The sequence below is a fragment of the Babylonia areolata genome, chromosome 11 (assembly GCF_041734735.1).
Source record: "Babylonia areolata isolate BAREFJ2019XMU chromosome 11, ASM4173473v1, whole genome shotgun sequence".
In the NCBI taxonomy this organism is placed as follows: domain Eukaryota; kingdom Metazoa; phylum Mollusca; class Gastropoda; order Neogastropoda; family Buccinidae; genus Babylonia; species Babylonia areolata.
The window spans coordinates 12,750,628-12,770,989 of NC_134886.1; the positions used below are offsets into that span (position 1 = coordinate 12,750,628).

At 40.4% G+C, this 20,362-nt stretch overlaps 1 protein-coding gene across 1 annotated transcript; it reads left to right on the forward strand.

Moving 5' to 3' along the window:
- The first annotated feature begins 12 nt into the window (after nucleotides 1–12).
- Nucleotides 13–20,347, forward strand: LOC143287543 (zinc finger MYND domain-containing protein 12-like). Its single transcript, XM_076595600.1, has 8 exons — nucleotides 13–213; nucleotides 13,573–13,714; nucleotides 14,414–14,585; nucleotides 14,873–15,042; nucleotides 15,589–15,711; nucleotides 16,453–16,576; nucleotides 17,818–17,963; nucleotides 20,210–20,347. Exons 1-8 carry the CDS (start codon nucleotides 107–109, stop codon nucleotides 20,315–20,317), a joined length of 1,092 nt encoding a protein of 363 aa, XP_076451715.1. The 5' UTR covers nucleotides 13–106; the 3' UTR covers nucleotides 20,318–20,347.
- Nucleotides 20,348–20,362: the final 15 nt, after the last annotated feature.

A 20,362-nucleotide genomic window follows, 5' to 3' on the forward strand; every position in this document is an offset into this window, starting at 1 on the left:
TGTAATGTAGCAACGCCGACAACAAAGATGGCGGGCTGTTAGGCAACTGTCCCAAGTAGACAGAAAGCACTTCATTTTGTGCTCTTACAGGCGTAAAAAAACTACGATGACTCTCAACCCTTTGGCATTCCCAAAAGGGGTGAAGCTGGTGTGCGAACTTTGTCAGAAACCGGCGTTTGTGCAGTGTACACAATGCAGAGTAACATATTACTGGTGAGTTTTTAGACACATTCATTTATTTTGTTCCCCATCAGGTAAGAGATACAATATAGCAGCAGTGATGGTATTAATTGTTTTCGTTGATGAAGGGGCAGAAATATTGGGCATCACAAGTCATTTATATCCATTTACAAATTGATTTATTGCGTCTAAGTGATGAATGTGTTGAGGTAAAATTTTGGTTTATTATTCCAGCATTGTTCAGGTCTCATGGAAAATAGAAATGTGTATTTTTTGTATCATAACTTTATACATAGACGTTGATACTATTGTATTATATTTCTGTCTGTTTTTTCAATCTTTTTATGTTACAACAGATTTTTCTGTGTGAAGTTTAGGATGCTTTTCTTGTGAAGACCCTGTTGCCACCGTGCAGAGAAATGTATTTTCTTTACTATCAGAGTGGATTTTTCAACAGCATTTTCCCAGGGAAAACTTTCTCATTTCCATGGGTTCTTTTATATGAGTTAGGTGCATGCTACATGTCTCTGATAGCATGTCATATCTGGAACTGCACCCCAATACCTCTCTGACATCTTACAAATCTACGTTCTGCTGCTGATTATAGAACCTTCCACATCCCAAAATACAAAAGAGAACAGCATGGTGGTCGAGCCTTTTCATCATCTGCTTTTCAAATATGGAACTCTTTGCCTCACCACGTCCTTCACAGCCCCCCACTGCCTTCCTTTAAATCTAATCTCAAGACTTTCCTCTGCCAGCAGCATTTCCACAAGACCCTCTCTCATACATTAAAGTAGTTAGTTGATTGTATAGGTATATTTGTAATGCTGTATTGTGTGTGCATCGAATATATGTATGTATGGATGGATGGATGGATGGATGTATGTATGTTTGTATTGTAGGTACAAGTTTGTATGCACATATATATGTTTATATATTAGTACCAGCCATGACACTTTTCCCCCCATATCAAAATCAAGGGAACCAAATTGATCTAAATATGTGACAATTTTCTTTTTCATTCTTGTCATGGTTCATTTTGAGATGTCCAGTCCAGTCTTAGTGGAGCCTTCACTATATCTCCAAAGAGAAACTATTTTGTGGTGTATAACACAAACAATACACAAGATTCACAGTCATCTGATGTATTATATAAAAGACACAGAATGCTTGATTGCCAACTTAAAGTAAATCCCACATACAATAACATATGCAACAATCAAATTGGAAGGCACGAAATATCATACTATCATTAAACATAGACAGTATAATAAAATGTGCTATTTAATAGGTGTTTTTTTTAAATGTCATGTCATGCACACACATATTTAGGCATACCTTCTATGGAATCACACCTCTAATTATCAATCACTATTGTTTAACAGTTGAACTGACCTTGAAATAAAGCTGTATTTAGGTCTGTCTGTTTTGTGTTTTAGGGCATGAAGCATTTGCCTGAAGGTTGAAGTTGATAATAATTTGTCAGTATGACTTCTGTCATTTGAAATGCACTTTATGGTTTTCTGTCATACTTTTACATTGTGGACTTCACTTAACCTCTTCACTGCCCCATGAAAAATGCATTGCAATTTGTCCCATGACATATATAAACGTCTGCTTCATTCCATGATGTTTTATACATTTTAAACTTGATATGTCAAAAGAAAATACTAGTCAGAAAGCTTGATATGTCTACTTTTATTATCTATAAGGAGCAACAAACAATCACACTCTGTATGTTAATTACTGGATATTATCAACATTGCCCTTCACAGAAAATTTAAAGATGGTAGATGACTAAACACAAACTGGCTTGAAACAGCATTGTGTTGCAAACACCCTATGTGATTTTGTCACTCAAGATATTGCACAAGTTTTGCAAGTCATTTAAGACAATGCGTTTTGTACTTATGGTTTATAATTTTGTCTGATGATTCATTTGATGTGAATGACAGTGATGATTTGCAGAGAGGGTAGAGGGTGGGGATAGTTGTATTTGTATTTTGTATTTGTATTTCTTTTTATCACAACATATTTCTCTGTGTGAAATTCAGGCTGCTCTACCCAGGGAGAGCACATCACTACACTACAGCGCCACCCATTTTTAAAATTTTTTTCCTGTGTGCAGTTTTATTTGCTTTTTCTATCGAAGTGGATTTTTCTACAGAATTTTGCCAGGAACAACTCTTTTGTTGCCGTGGGTTCTTTTACGTGCGCTAATTGCATGCTGCACACGGGATCTCGGTTAATCATCTCATATGAATGACTAGCATCTAGACCACCACTCAAGGTCTAGTGGAGGGGGAGAAAATATCGCTGGCTGAGCCAGATTCTCTCGATTCCTAAGCAGATGCGTTACCTCTAGGCCATCACTCCACTTTAAAGAGCTGGAAGTTGCAATAAAAGGAGAGAGAGAAAGGACTGGAAGCCAAGAATAGCTCTGTGGCTGATCCAGAATTGACCCCAAAGATAACCCATCCCATTATTCAGGGTAGGGAGGTAGGGAGTGTCTGATGAAGGGGATGGAACAATGTTGTGTGTTGCATGAATCACTGGAGAAACAAGGTTTTTGAAAATCACGTTTGCATTTATCAAAAAAGGGGATCAGCTATCATCTGCAGGTGAAAATCTGAACTGTACTGACTCCTTCCCCTGCACACATGTTGTGTGCCAACAAGGTCACTGTTAACCTCTTTGATGTTGTTTGAAAGTGAGCATGAGGTGAGTGGGCATGGCACAGGCAGGCATGACATGTAAAGGATGTGTGTGTGTGTGTGTGTGTGTGTGTGTGTGTGTGTGTGTGTGTGTGATTTCTATTCCTCTTGAAAAAACTGAACTAAAAGAAATGGCTAACTTGCCACATTTCTACTGCAGTTACCAAGAACCTGTGTTTAAACAATGGGATGAAAATGTGTAGAATTCCAGAAATTTGGATAACAATTCATGACTCTATGCATATATAAGATATGGTGACATATTTAATTTTTAGTTTTCATACATTTTCTTGGTTCATTTCAGCTATTGTTTACTAACAATTTCTAACATATATTCAGAAAGTATGTGAACTACGTTTTTCTCACATTTATATAAAAAAAACAACAACAAAGGTATTGGTATTTAGAAAAGGGGGTTTCTTGGTAAACGCAAATGTTGGCTCTACAACGGGATTGGAGAAATTGCACAGCCCATGGTTATGCCAGCTTTGAGATTGATCCACTCTGTCATGTATTCCCTGGTGGTGAACCGCATTGAGAAGCCATGGAAGTACTTCTTCGGCAGTTCCCGATATTCGTTGGTACATGGTGTATCTTGAGAGCCAGTTGGATCGTCTCATGGGGAACTGGCCTGTACCCATTTGCCAGATCCAGCCATACCGCGTCTAAGTCCTTTTTCTCTGCCTTTGCTCTTTGGATTGCATCCCGAATCATTGTGGCATGTTCTACACAACCAGGAGCTCCAGGGATGCCGCCTTTCTGGACTGACACATCCAGGTACTCATTTCATGAAAGGTATTTTGTCAGTCTTAACAGTTAAGACTTAACAATGGTTAACAGATACTGTTATGTGGGTTTTAACTTCACAACAAAGATAAGTGCTAGGTCAGGAACTGAACATTTAGTTACAAATGGAAAAAAAGTTGTTGTTCAATTAAACAAAGTCTTTGATAAGTTTAAACAAATGACTGCAAAAACTTTCTTTAAGATATTTAATGTTAAGATTCAACCTATTTTGTTATATTCATTGGATATATGGGGATTAAACAGACTGGAACATATCAAAAAAGTTCACTTGATGGCATGCAAATGATTCTTAGAAGTGCCTGTAAGGACCTTGAATTAAATGGTATATGGTGACTTTGGTAGATATCCGCTTTATGTCAGCTCATGTACAAATGCAATTAAATATTGATTGAAATTATTACAGATGGATCATAACAGTGTTAAAGGGTTGGGGTTGTTTTGGAAGGAGGTGTGGGTGGGGTAGAATGTGTAGGATCGCAGGCAGAGGACAGATGCACACCTCCACTCTCTCCTTGTACCACAAGCAGGGTCTTTTGCTAAGAGTATTGAGGCGTTTATTTACCCAAACTAAAACAGCACACCTGGAACACATACAAAAACCAAAATTCAGGTCAAAACATTACAGATCATATGCCAGACATCATTGCCATGAAAGGCTGATCTAAAAGAAACATCAGTATATTGTCTATACAAGTTGAATATCACAGTTAATCTTTCTCCATTCCTTCACTAAATGCCTAGTTGTACACTTTCTTGGCAAAGAGATCATGTAAAGAAGTAAAACAAGCTCCATTTAGCTTACCACCAACAATCAGGCACCTAAGATCATGTGCAGCAAATATATGACTGACAAATACAAACTCCCAGTGTTCAACTCCTGTAAACCACCATAACAATTGCAGCCAAGCACTCAACTAGCTACGATGACTGCTATATCTTAACTTATGGCACATGTCATAGCAGATGACAGTTTTACTGGAATGACTTTGTCCAACTATTGACCTGCTGATGTAATGTGTGTAGCGTAACACCATTCAAATTTTGAATGAAAGCCCACTCTAAACAAATGCTCCAAATATTTATTAAACCAAGTCAATGTATCATTCACTGCCAAATTATGTCTGTTGTGCTTACATACCCATATATATATATATATATCAGTCAAAATCTTACTCAGATTTTATCCAGATTCTTCGTCAGCCAGGTTCAACATTGATAGTTTGTCATTTCATCTTTTCATCACATACAATGGTACATTCTCAAGTTCTGTATGTGGTCGCTTGTTGGTAACTAAAACCACACTATTATATTGTTGGATGAGATTAGATCAGGCACTTAAAAGATACAAAGCAGATTTTTATTGTTCAACACACTTACAATCACTCCACACCATTGGTGTTGCTTGCTGGCTTGGGCGCAGTTAAAATCTGTGGTTTTGACATACACTATTTGATTAATTATCTCTTTCTTTGGATCAGAAAGCTACAAGTATATATTGGCAGAAATCTTGCAGTTACTTCTTTAAATCTACACCATTTGTGTTTGCCTACATTAAATTGATTTAATGAAATTAGCAATTTTCAGGTCTGAACTCATTAAAAGTGCTCAGTTTCAGGTGACTTCGATTACAAATTCATCTTTAATTTTAGTCAACACTTCAGTTCATTTTAGACTCTTTAGAAAGATGGTGTTGAGCTCTCTATTTTGCAACACGTCTGACTGAAATCGGTTCAGGAATCATTTAGAAATCTATCTCTGAACACCCAGCAACAAACAAAAATATGCTCAGTTTGTGCTTGGCCAGTAGCAATTTGCTTGCAGCCATGAAGTGTCATCACAGTGGTTAGTGTTACCTGCATAAATAGCTTGTTGGGTGTTTGCATTGGTCAGTTTCACAGGTGTTGTGCTTGAACCCACATTTGGTGTGTCGCACACAGGGTCAGCTGCCAATGTAAGTACTTTGTGTTAAATGTGCTGACAACTGATAATTTAGCAACTTATGTGCATCAAATATAGGACTGACTCTCAGTGGTTTAAATTTTATTAACCACATTACAATTATATATGCTGTTCCATTGGCACATACCACATCTACATTGCATGGGGACCACAACTACCAAGTTAAATATGTCTCACATAACAATTTGCTGTAGTGTCCAAGTGCACACACCCACACATGGAAAATCCTCAACATACAGCTAACCTGTAGATTTGTTAGCCTTAAATGTAACTGTCACCACCTAATATACTTCTTCTTACGCATTCTCCAGGTCATACTGTCAGATGGTCCATTCGGTGTGCAGTGCAAATTCTGCCATCCTCTGCTGTGCAGCAGGTGGTCCCCAGAACTTCCTGTGGAGTTCCACTGGCTCTTCAGAACTGCTCGTACTTCTTTATAGGTGATGGGATGGTCAGTCTGCTCTATTTTGCTGCCCATCTTTGAGAGCCTGTCAGCCTTATCATTTCTGCTGACTCCACAGTACAATGGGATCCACTGGAGGGTCAGCTCTGTCATCTGGCTCAATGTCCCCAGTGCCTGCCTGATGTCTTGTAGGATCTGGCTTTCTTCTCCTGGACGGAGACTTTGCAGCACTGATTTGCAGTCCATCAGGATGACTGTGTGCGTAGGCAGCTTTTCTCTGGAATTTAGAGTCTGTGCTGCATGAAGCAGTGCACAAGTCTCTGCTCTGCAGTTTGTGGACAGCTGACCTGTATGGATGGACTTTGTGACACAGCTGCTATCTGGGAATCTAATGAGAAAGCCCCCACCTCCATCCTTTACAGCACTCTCAGCAGAGCCACCTGTGTAGATGTGGGTCCATCTGTCACATAGATAGTCTTGGTCCAGCATCTCAAAGACTTCCACTCCTCATAGTCGTGTAGACATTCCACCTGTTGTTGTGGGGGAAGCAGGACACTAGTAAGGTGTCATTGGTTTGGCTTTCCTGATGGAGCTAAATCATGCCATCAGGAAACTGAAGAACAAAAAGGCTCCTTGAAAAGATGGCATGACAAATGAGATGATAAAACATCTGAGCATCTATGCTAAACAGTGTCTCTTGACTATCTTCAATCAGTCTTGGAACTCGGGCATGTTCCCCCACACGTGGAAGGAAGCTACCATCATTCCTGTGTTAAAGAAGGGAAAAGACCAACAAGGCAAGCTATCGACCAATTAGCTTGCAAAGCTGCATTAGAAAGACCTTGGAGTGGATGGTGAACCAAAGAATCCAATACCATCTGGAGAAAAATGGCCTTCTCAGTCCAGCACAATTATGTTTTGGTTAACACAGAAGCCCTGAAGACCAGATTGCCTTCCTGACCCAAGATATCGAGGATGTTTTCCAAAGAAAGATGACCTTGTCTGTCCTTGTGGACATCACAAGTGCCTTTGACAAAGTCTTGAAAGAAGGACTCCTCTTTTAGCTTATCAAGAAATGTCTGTGGAAAGGTGTATGGCTAGGTCCAGGATTACCTTTTCCAGAGGACAGCCAGAGTGAAACTGGAGGGCCACAAAAGAAACCTGATGAAGCTGAGAGAAGGAGTAAGGAGTGATTGCACCCACACTCTTTTTTGTCTTCATTGACGACATAGCACACCAGCTCACCAGACACTCCCCTAGAGCACTCTGTGCGGATGACCTGGCAGTATGGACCTCTGTGGAACATGCAACCACAGTGGCTTGCAGAATGCAGACTGTGTTAAACTTCTTGTCTGACTGGGCTCAAGAATGGAAGGTGACCATCAACAAAACAAAAACAGAAGCCACCATGTTCTCCCTCTTCCCCAAGAAGGAAATGTACACCTGCACTATCGACAGACAGGAAGTACCACAGCAAGAGACTCCAACCTATCTTGGTATGAAGCTTGGTTGGAAGCTGACATGGTCTTCCCACATTAGCAGCATAGAAGCCAGGGCAGTGAAGAAGATGGCTGTGATGAAAAGAACTTGCTGGCACCAAATGGGGAGCAAACTCTAAGATCCTGACCCAGGTTTACACAGGTTCTGTGAGACCCCAACTTCAGTATGCCTCAACATCCTGGTCAACAGCTGCCAAGACAACACAGCCCGACTCACCAAGGTTCAATATGCAGACCTCCAGCTAATCACTGGAGGTATGAAAACAATGCCCATCCCTGCAATGGAAAAGACAACACTGCTGCACTCACTGGAAGAATGGTGCAGTGAAAAGATCCTGCATCAAGCAGAAAAGATGAAGAGACTGCCATCCCATCCATTGCATGCTAAGCTCCAGGAACCAACAACAACAAAAAAAAGATTAAAGAGACAAAGTCTGAACCTACCTAGCATACAAAATAGGTAGGTTGAACCTCAAAATAACTCGAAGAGTTGCTAACCAAAACACTTCACACAGGTACAACTCACACATCATCTCTAGTTCTTTACAACTCAATGATTACATTGTTCCCATAGTATGTCAACAACTGACTAACCCACTGACATATCATTGAACAAAAAGCAAACAAACTGTGGCCAAAGACAAAATGATTTAAACTTTAACACCACAACCGTTTGAACCAAACACAAAATCGCAGTCATAACAAAAGAGCAAGACTAAAGTGATAGACAAAGGTAGAGCGAGGAGGGGGGTACTCAAAGATTCCTAGCCAATACTTCCACCATTTAGTGACTACATTGAACATGTTAGCATCATTTCTTTCAGCTATTAGCTTCAAACACAATAAAGCCACACACACACACTGGCTTACACTCTTACACAAGTCAAGGTATATGCATCAACACATTCTAGTTACAGTAACTGTGAAATGCCACATCAGCTAAAAGGGTCTCTCAGTGCTCTTGTGAAATATCGTCAGAAATCCACTGACACAAAACTGTTTCCAAAAATCAGAAACTCAATTACTAACAAAGCATAACACAAGTACAAACACTTGCTCACAGCCCCCACATTTCAAGGTTCACTTTGCTGCATTCTCAGCATGTGTCAGGTTCCTGTCAGGCTCTTTTGGAGGGAAAGGAATGACTAGGATCAGACTGAGTGGAGTTTAACGACCTATTGGCTCCTACACCCTTAAGGTCAGTTTGTTCTGTACATGGTCGTAGTGTTGTTCCCTGTTGCTGTGTAGTAGCTCATTGAGTTGGCATCGCTTGTGGCACCATTTGTTCTGTTGGTTTAAGAAGGGTTGCTCTGCTGGTGCCTGTCCTTTGCCGCAGCAGAGGACGAAGGGTCGTTGCATTGTGAGATAACCCAGGATCAGTTACATCATCTGTCATCTGCCATCACCCTGTCGTCTCCTCCATTCCAGGCCATCTTCAGGGCTACTCGGCAGCCAGTCTTCATGCTTTACTGGTGACCCGCACCTCCCACTAAGTCAGACTCGCCACCAGTGTCGAGAGCAGCTGCAGTCCTGAGCAACCAACACCGCTCCCACAAGCTAAGTTGCCACCCCCAAGGCATGCGTGTGGGAGAAATGGGGCCCATGAACCCATATGCCCCAATGCTGGCATAGAGCCATACACCGTGTGAGACGCACAAACCACCAGCCGGTGAGGAATGTTGTCAGTGCTGCCCCGGAGACAGATACCAATGCTGGGAGTAACTGCAGTCATGAGCCCCCACCACCACTGCTACAATGCTGTGTGGCTGAGTTGCCGTTCAGTTGATCCAGGCTTGCTTGTAGGATAGTGGAGACCCACAGACCCATCCACCACCAATGCCGGCTTTGGAATGACCATGCGTGCAAGCCAGTTTTCATCTTTCTTCCAACACAGTTAGTGCATATCCATACACCAAGACGCCCATCCTGGATAGCTAACCAATCCAAAACCAGCAATGATGACAGACCTACTCACTGCTTTACTCAATAACTGTTCCCACAGAACAGGGCACTGACCAGGAGAGGGGCAGGAGGGGGTGGTTGAGCTGATTAAATATTCTACCTACCAATAGCAATATCCATAGACACAGTGATTGTGGTCAAGACAAAAAATTTTTTTTTACATCATGAAAATTGAAAATTATTTTTTACATTATGAAAATTTTTTGCAGTAGTCTGTTGTGTACACAGATCTCAGATTGAAGTTTATTGATATGCCAATATAACACTCAGAACTGTGCAGATCAACAAATAGGAACCATACGCATAATCTGATTAGATAAATTTTTTTCATTCTTTTAACAGGAGAAAGAAAATGTTAACGTAAGGGGTCAACACCCACAACATGACATTTCATGTATTTTGTTGATGCTACAATTTCATATCTGGACAGTAATATTTTTCCAATTTTTGTCAAGTTGTGCTGTGGTGTTAAGTTATATCTACAATGAACTTAGACATTTGAATTGTGTATCGTTAATAAAGAAAGTCATTGTTATGTATAGGAACGGACAAGTGTGTCATGTTTTATGTCTCAGAAGGGTATATTTATGAAATCCATCTTGAGCTCAGATCCCTGCCTGTCTCCATTCCCCTTTTGTGTATTGTGGCCAAAGGCCGATATGCATTAAACTAGTTCTGAGTTCAAGATACCAAGATTTTTTGTGTGATCTGCAAAGGGAATATTGGTCTGACCTACTTTGATAGAAGTGGGGTGCTGTGTCTCGAGAAGATGATTATTTTAAATTTTTATTAGACATGGTCAGCAGTGCTTCATTATTTTCCCATTTGATGATAATAAGTTTATTCATATAGTGCCTAATCATATGCTCTATGCATTTTGCAATACAACAGTTGTAATTGAAAATAAATCCACCAAAACATGCAGGATGGTCCAACTAAAAAAAAAAAAAAAAAAAAAAAAAAAAAAAAAAAAAATATATATATATATATATATATATATATATATATATATATAAATCACACACACACACACACACACACACACACACACACACACATATATACATATATGTCTTCACACACATGTAATGATAATGATAATAATCATAATCATAATAATTTAATTGATACATTGCCCAACCACACAAAACATGCCCAGCCATGCTGTGCAATGTAAAGCACAACATGCAATTAATGCGTTCGAACACGAAAATAGTAATATATACACAGACACACAGTAATGTATACACAGACACACACAAAAACATCACACACAACAAAAACACCCAAAATACATACCAAGTGGAGTGGAATGATGGCCTAGAGGTAACGCATCCACCTAGGAAGCGAGAGAATCTGAGTATGCTGGTTCAAGTCACGGCTAAGCCGCCAATAATTTCTCCCTCTCCACTAGACCTTGAGTTGTGGTCTGGACGCTAGTCATTCGGATGAGACGATAAACCAAGGTCCCATGTGCAGCATGCACTTAGTGCACATAAAAGAACCCATGGCAACAAAACGGTTGTTCCTGGCAAAATTTTGTAGAAAAATCCACTTTGATAGGAAAAACAAATAAAACTGCACGCAGAAAAAAATACAAAAAAATGGGTGGCGCTGTTGTGTAGTGACACACTCTCCCTGGGGAGAGCAGCCCGAATTTCACAAAATGTGTTGTGATAAAAAGAGAAATACAAATACAAATACAAACATCATCACCCAGATGATGCCATCTTACATTACAACACCTGACACCAATACCACACCATCCAAAACCAGATCACAACGCCCAAAAACCAGTCTGAACACTGAAAACCAATCATGTACATCACAATGCCCAAACAATGCACATCCCATCCACAACACCCAGCAATCACTCTCCTTCCCTCCCCTCCACTAAACACCTCAACAACACACACAGACAGCAGAAATAAGCACACCCCCACTGTCACAGGCATCAGGAGATCAGTTAAAGTCAATTTCATACAGATGAGTCTTGAGGTTGGTTTTGAAGCCAGAAATGCACTGGGATTGTTTTAGTTCATATGGCAAGGAGTTCCACTGGGCAGTGGCAGTGAATGTGAAGGACTTAGTCATAATAAAGGGAATCTGGAGAATGTGACTGTTGGATTATGAATGTAGTTGTCTTTTTGGAATGTAAACAGTGAGTAGATCAGAAAGATAGGTGAAGAACCAGAGAAAACATGAAAGCAATGTGTGGAGAGTTTATATTCAATCCTGGACAGTATTGGCAACCTGTGTGCCAAATATGGTCACTCTCAAGGAACACAAAACACTTTGAAGAATCATGTTATCACAATCAGTTTCTGTTGTGTTATATAGTGATTGGCTTGAAGGTCGGTCTTTGATCACTGACATTTGGAAGACTGATTAGCTTGCATTCCTGCACATCAATTGAATGATTAGATTTTTTTTTGATTTTTTTCCCCGATCATCTGCATCCTTTCAGTGGCATTACTCCCACTCCACTCATTCCGAGTTCACCATACACAGCCACACCCGGGTTCGTCTGTTGCAGTCCAGGCACTGGCAGTCCACAGGGAACCATCAATGTTAGGTCACGAGGAGGCCACACACCAGAGGAGACCATGCACTGCTGCTGAGTCACTTCGGTGGTGTTCGGTAGTGCCTGTTCTGATTTCACATACTTAGGACACTACCTACTAAGCCCCCAACTGACAACAATAATGGCCTTGTCCTGGAGCCTTACTGAGTGAGCGTCTTGTCCAGAGTGGAGACCACCGCCACGTCCCTCTTACGACAGTCCCCCCAAATCTGCTGACACTGATGACAATGACAGGACTCACCCCAAGTATGGAAGTGGAGGGTATCAAAACTGAGGTCACCATGAGAGCAGGGCATGAAAGGCCACATAATTTGGGACTTAAAATTTTTTTTTATTGAAGATGAAGGAGGATGAGGAGGAAGAGGATGGTGATGATGATCATGATACTGCTATGGAGGTCCATCTAGGTTTGGGACTACATGACTGTCATATGGATATCCTGGTGTGAACCAGGCCTTGCAGTGTTGGTCAGAGAATTAGAGCAACACACCTAAAGATGTACCCATGAAGTGGATGATACTTAACTGTGTGGTCCCAGTCTTCCCATTTAAGCCCAAAGCACACTCAACTCTGGGTAGGAGCCAGCTGCGGGCCGAAAAATACCCACCTCCTTTGGGAATCAAACCCATGTCCTCCCAGCCATCAGCCCACAATGCTAACCACTTTGCTACTGGTATGATTAGAATATATTGTGATCAGTCAAGCAATGATGGTCGAAACCAACAGAGGTTGAAATGGAGGAATGAGATAAAGCAGATGACACTCATATTTTTAGAAAAAGATTGCAGCATGCACTCTCACTGAATAGTTCCAACTAGGGAAACACAACCTGGCAGCTGACTGTGCATGTGCTGAATTTGTACAGTGGTGTGTTTTGTGTTTGTCTGCTACACTCAGATATGTTGTTGACATATTTTGTTTTAGGTAAATGAAAGGGGATGAAAGTGGTTAAGGCAATCAAAGCAGTTAATTTCTATTTGAATGATGTGTACCTCATGTAAAGCCTGAGGGAATAAATGTTTACAGTTATAAGACATTTCAGTGTATTTGGATGCGGGTGGTGAAGTGGTTTGGGAAAAAACAGAGGTCAGGAAGCAATTTAAGAAGAGTGTGTGTTAGTGGGTGTGCACACATGTGGTTCTATGTGTGTGTGTGTGTGTATGTGTGTGTGTGTGTGTGTGTGTGTGTTATAACACACACACATGTTTGTGTGTGTATATATATGTTGTTGTTATTTTTTTTTTATTTTTTATTTTTTATTTTTAAATAAAGTACTGCTACAAAGCACACACATATACACACACCACACAGACACAGACAGACAGACAGACAGACAGACACATTTCATTTTTACCTGGTAGTCAGTGGTACCCTTTTGGCATAAGAAATCAAGAACAATGTGTGTGTGTGTGTGTGTGTGTGTGTGTGTGTGTGTGTGTGTACTTTCCCTTTTGCATACAGCTGTGTGGAGCATCAGAGGGCAGATTGGCTGGGCATACATGAGAAAATATGCAACAATCTTATCATGCTGCGTCAGCCAACTCCCTTCCTGCCATCGGAGGAAGAGAGACAGAAGAGGGAGTCTTTCATGTTGGTGAAAAAGGTATACTAGCTGATTCATCAGTCACAGCTTTAAGTTCTGATGTTGTTGATAAGTAGCATTTGTTGAGTCAGTGTTGTATTCATAGCTTAAGATGCTATATCAAAAGAGAAAAATTAAATAAAGCTTCACAATTAAAATAAAATAATGTTCACAATTAAAAGCAAAGAAATACAAATTCTGGATTGAACACATACAGTGACACTAACTACATTATTGATCTATTTAAAACAGACACATACTGCAGGTGTTTCAAGCGATGGGAACATGTCCTTTACCTCGGACTTTTTAAATGCCTGAGATACACCGACATAACATGATTTAAACAGCATTATCACGAACATTACCGTTGTTGATTTATTCCACTAAAACAACATGCTCAAATAATATTTTTTTAACATTATTGTTGAAGTTGAGTCAGTGCAGTGGATAAAACCATTCATTCTCGATTCGAATGTCTCTAGTTCAAATCTGCGTGGAACTCTTTTTTTTTTCTTTTTTTTTAATGCGAAGCTTTATATTATTATAATAATGAATAGAGAACACATCTCAACAAACTAATTTTTTTTTTTTAAGTTTCATTACTATTATCTTTTCTTTTTTCTCTCTTTGAAATGTATATCACAAGTGAGTCTTGAAGGCCTTGCTTTTCTTGTTATTATTATCATTATCGTTATTATTATTTTTAGTGTTATTTTACAGAAACAAATGATTGACCTGACCCGCACAACAGGACAAAAGCTGTTGTTTGAGGGGAAACATGAACAGGCAGTGCCGGCAGCCATGCAGTCTCTGCGCTTTGCCATTGATGTCCATGGCATTGCTAGCATTGAACTTGTGCCTTCATACCTCATTCTTGGGGAAGCCAGCATTGGTAAGAATATGAATGATGTGTATTTTTCCTACATCATATCCAGTCTGAAAAACAGAACATGCAAATACCTTTCCATGCACGGTTGCATGGATATATGTGTCAGCATCTGTATGCATGTACTTGTCTACACATGCAGATACCCATTCATGAGCACACATACACACACGCGCGCATACATGCAATCACACATGCACATGTGCACTTGCAGACACACACACACACGCGCGCGCACACACACACACACACACACACACACACAGACTGATCAATTGAATTTTCCCCAATAGGTTTAGGAAGGCTGTCTCAGGCAGAAGAGTACCTGGCACAAGCTGAGTGGACAGTTTTGAAAACGCCTGATGTGTCATCAGCCATGAAATCTCGTCTGCACAGAAACCTGGGCCTTCTATATGCTGCCAAGGGGGATTTCCCAGAAGCTCTTAGACAACTAGCTGATGATGTAAGAAGTAAAAATATAATCTGTCGAGTCTGTTTTTTTTTTTTTTTTTTTTTTTTTTTTTGCTGTTGTTGATGTTGTTGCTGCTGTGTGAAAGAAAATGAGTTCATGTAATCTCCTTGTTTGATGTTCTTGTGTGTGTTTGTGTGTGTGGGATAGCAAACAAGCTTGGCAGGATGGTAAATATTGTTAGGATCTTTCGAGTCATATTTTCTATGAAGACATTGCTTCCGTTTCTTCTTCTTCTGCATTCATGGGCTTCCTCTCCCACATTCAGTGATATTTACAAGTGGGTTTTGGTGTATTTTACCCAAGTCATCCTGCCATTTAGGCACACATATTCCCTTTTTTGATTACGTGATTGCAACTCTTTGTAACAAAAAATGTGACCCGATGTTTGTAGTTTCCTGTCAGTGAACAGCAGAAAATCATCATGATAATATTTTTAACATGAGATTGTGTTCTGAAAAATGTGACAGTGAAACTTTGTTTGCTGACCAATAAGATTTTTTTTCAAAAGCATGTTATTTGGTGTTGTGATACTCACAGATCTACCATGCATCGGAGGAGTATGGGCCAGATGACATTCGCACATCAGGAGGTTACTTCCATATGGCCAATGTCTTTTTCCGTCAGGGCAAACGAGATGTGGCAGATTCCCTGTACCGACAGGTACTGTCTTCCTCTTCAGTCCTCAGTAGTATAGGACTTTAGGAGGGTTCTTACTGGATCCCCAAAGAACAGAGATCTGGCAAGAATGTTGCCCCAAGGGACCCTCCTACACTTTTGTCCCCTGCAAAGGAGACAGACATAGAGAGACGGAGGGGTGAGATTACTTGAGGAAAATAGTGTTTGTGCACCTTCATGTGCATTATCTAGATAAAAGAAAAAATTCACATTCTTTCCTTCAAAATTTCCAGTCAACATTTTCCATTTCAAGGGTGTTTTAGCATTTCAAAAATAAACTTTTAGCATTCTTGCACTCTAAGCTTCTCTTCTACAAATGTGAGCCAAACAAGAACAAGAATATGAGATATTTGTTGACCTCATATAGCATTCTCAAACTGAGTGAAATGCGACAAATGCATTTTCCATTCTGTTTAATTCAACTTTATATGTCAGCATAATGTGTATGTGTATGAGCAAAATGTTGTGTAAACTTGTACACAGCATACATATGCACGCATACACACACACATGCACAAACACACATACACCAGCACACACACACACACACACACAAGTTGTTCTCAAACGTCTCAGAATCCCTCACCCATCATCATGACTATATGACTTTCAAATAACACTAACACACACACATGCATGCACGCACAGACACCCCTGCCCCCCACTTAAGTTGTTTTCTTCAGTCTCAGAACCACCTCACCATAATCATGAAATTTTGACTTTCAGGTAACAGACATCTGGCACAGTCACCTGGATCGCATCGTCAAGTCTCGCACACGTACACCTGCTACTCCCCGAGGAGTGGGACCCGGGGCTATTGAGAAGGAAGAGGAGGAAGAGGAAGGCCTGGGTAGGTGTCACAGAGAGATGGAGTTGCTCTTTACATTCCTCTTATGCAATGTCAGAGTATTCCTCAAAGCATGTTAGTTGGAGAACTTGATATATATATTACTGTGTCTGTGTGTGTGTGTTTGCACAGTTTCAATGGCATTACTCCCATGCCGCTCATTCCAAGTCCACCATACACAGCCACACCCGGGTTCTTCTGTCGCAGTCCCAGTGCCAGCAGTCCACAGAGAACCACTGATGTTAGGTCGCCAGCAGCCCACACACCAGAGAAGACCCTGCACACTGTTGACTCACCGGTGGTGTTCACTAGTGCCTGTTCTAATTTAACGTACTTAGGACACCACCTACTAAGCCCCCTACTGACAACAATAAGGGCTTAATTGCGGAGCCAGACTGAGCGAGTATCTCCTTCAGAGTGGAGACCGCCATCATGTCCCTCCAATGGCAGTCCCCCCCATCAATCCGCCAAACTGAAGACCTTGACAAGACTCACCAAGCGCGAAAGTGGAGGGATATTGAAACTGAGGTCACCAAGTGAGCAGGGCATGAAAGGCCACATAATCTGGGGCTTTTTTATATAGATGATGAAGGATCATGATGCTATGGAGGTCCATTTAGGTTTGGGACTACGTGGTAAGGCTGTACTCGTCGCTTCCTGTCATAATGATATCCTGGTGTTAACCAGGTCTGAGAGATACAGACACTTGCAGTGTTGGTCAGGAAATTAGAGCAACACACCCAAAGATGCATTTGTGAAGTGGATGATACTCAACTGAGTGGTCCTGGTCTTCCCATCTAAGCCCATAGCACACTAAACTCTGGGTAGGAGCCAGCTGTTGGCCAAAAAACCCACCTCCGCTGGGATTCCAGCCCACGTCCTGCCAGCCGCTAGTCTGTGACACTAACCATTTCACCACGGTGGCTGGTAACTTGCTATATATTTACTTTCTGATCCTAGCTGTATAGTGTCCTTTTTGCTTTTTCCTTTAAGTCAGACAGTTGTTTTTGCTATTTATCTATTAATGACAACCATCTTTGGCATTACCTTTCTGGGGTAGCATGTGCACACAAGAATAAGGTACAGAGTAACAAAGTGTTAAAATTACTGTTCATTATCTTATACTCCTGACTTCATTAAGATTTCATACCATTTTTCTCACTTTCTTATTGTTTTGTGCACGTTTTCTTACCAGGGTTGGTCAACATTTTTATGGAATTGTTTTTAATTGGCTTGTACAACAGATGAAGCCCAAGAAGCAGAAGCCATCCAGGTGCTGAACTCAATCTATGACATGCGTGAACACCAGTCCAACCGTCGCTCACAGGATTTGGTGTCAGTCTGTCATGCATTGGCCATGCTCTGCTTTCTGCTACATGACATCAAAAAGGTGTGTGTGTGTGTGTGTATGTGTGTGTGAGAGAGAGATCAGAATCAGAATGAGAATCATATTAATTTGTCATGAAAACCATAAACAAAGGTTTATAGACACACCAATAAAACCAAACTGAATGTAAGATGTGTGAGTTAGAACACAACATGTATTTTGAAACATTCATATATTAATTCTGCTTGTGAAGGTTGTACAGGGTCATAATTACACAACTGACTGACTGTATCTGTATCGTTAAAATCTGTTGTTTCAGACTTTATATCATTCAGTACAACTTTTTGTAAATGTTCATATATAATACATTTGCTGTGAAAATGATGCTTATCTTCGAATATTTGTGATGGTGCACGCGAAAATCATGGATCAGGGTCAAAATTCACAAAATGAGATAATAGGTTTATCTGAAAGTAGAGAGAATTCTAAATAAGACACAGAAAACAGAATTCAGTTATCTTTGTTAGTTTCTGGGATACATGCATTTGAGTCTCTTGGCAGTCGCTGACATACTGAGAAAATTGGGTTTAAAGTTTGGGAACATTCACATAGTTATGACTTTTTCATATAAATTTTCAACAGCAAGTGACTGGTGGTGAAGAGCTTTCCCAACTGCAGCTTTTGCCTAGTTTGTTACTAAAAATAGCATCCACATGTCAACATTGTCACTTGTTTTACTACTTTTAGGTGGATGTTTCCAACTGTTTGGGTTAACGTTTACAGTAATCAAACGACACGTTATTCCTTTCATGTAAGTAATTCTAGCTCACCATAAATTCACAAAATTTTTAAAACGCGTCAAACTAAAACTCGAAGCGAAAGCTTCGTGAATGATGGTGGCGAAGCAAACTTACCAGTCTCAGTCTTCGTGTTCATCCCCATTCTCCTCCGGCAAAGGTTGGTTTTTTTCATTGTCATTGCTAAAATCATCGATTTCTGATGATTTTTCATCACCAAAGTGTTCTATCACTGCTTCAGCGAGTTCTGGCGAGGTGAAATCCATCGTTTCCGCCAACACCTTGGATATCTGCGTGCGTCAGTTTCTGCATCGCCATTGTGCTTCGTGTTCGCAAAACACAATCACAGTGACCCAATTCAGGCAATTATTGTGGCTTTCACAAAACACGGAGAGCACTGAAAATCAAGATGTAGACAGTACAAGCGTGCTACTTTTGGAAATAATTGAAGTCGGCGATCAAAGTTTTAGCAGTGATGAATCAAGCGTCGGCCAGTGTCTGTCATGGATAAGTCGCTCAAATCCCGCGGACTCACAAAAAACTTCGAATTACTACGCATAAACACAAACAAACTGATTGAGAACAGTATGGAAATAGGACTAGAGACTGTTTACAACCTGGAGGTTATGTTCTTATGCTTGACACGCAATTTTTTCTGTTCGAAATTGTGTTCGAAAGTGGGGCAAAAGAGTTCGCTGATTTCCTAAAATTTACTCTCATGTCCCAACAGGAAAACATTAAAATAAAGTAGAATTACTTTATATTTGTATATAATACTTTGGGACATAGTAGAAAAAACATTATAGAATGTGAGTATACGAAAAAGTGAAATTTGATATTTTTAACCCTTGGTCACTTTCACAGCGTGTAGCGCGAAACTTGTGGCTGCGACTTTTCCACAATTTTCGCGTGCAGCATCACATTTTGTAAACACTTCCATATTTTTCTGTTCCTGTGTATCTGCTCCTTTCTAGGTTGAGATCATGTGCACTTGCACAAAGTTTGCACATTGTAATTCTGTGCTCTATTTTTCTGGAGTGGATCAGATATAGTTCAAGTCATAGAATACCCATTTTTATGTCCATGTGTGTATGTGTGCAAAAATGCATGTGCACATATGTGTGTGGTGTGGGTGTGTGTGTGTGTGTGTGTGTTGGAGAGATATGCATGTCTGAGAGTTTGTGTGCCTGTGCACATTGTGTACATGGAGGTGGGGTGGGGCAGGAAGAGAGGATGGAAGAAGAGGCATGGAAAAATCAAATACTGGATTTTTATCCCCTCCTCCAGTTTCAGTTTCAAGGAGAGATCAAAATATGTGGAATGATCCATATACACTACACCACATCTGTTGCTGTAGTATAGATAGTCTCCTTTTTTTCATATCTTTTGAGTTAGGTGTTTGTGGATTAGTGAGAGAGTGACTGTATACAGCTCTCATTTGTTACTTTGTATATGATGAAGAGGAATAAAACCATCCAACCTGACATGCCTATTTATTCTGTGCTGTTTCAGGCCAAGGAGTTCGGAAGAAAGGCAGTGGTAGCCAGTGAGAACAACCCTGACGACAACTTCTCTCGAAACATTGTGGAGTTCATGAAAGTCTGTGAACGTATCAAATAATCCAAAAACACAAAGTTGTAAGCAAACAGACAATAAAAATTCCAG

Excerpts from the sequence above, each read along its gene's own strand:
- LOC143287543 (XM_076595600.1), top strand. The coding sequence starts at position 107 with ATGACTCTCAACCCTTTGGCATTCCCAAAAGGGGTGAAGCTGGTGTGC. Across the intron at positions 214-13,572 it reads TGCAGAGTAACATATTACTG|CTGTGTGGAGCATCAGAGGG; the intron begins GTGAGTTTTTAG and ends TTTTGCATACAG. Across the intron at positions 15,712-16,452 it reads CAGATTCCCTGTACCGACAG|GTAACAGACATCTGGCACAG; the intron begins GTACTGTCTTCC and ends TTTGACTTTCAG.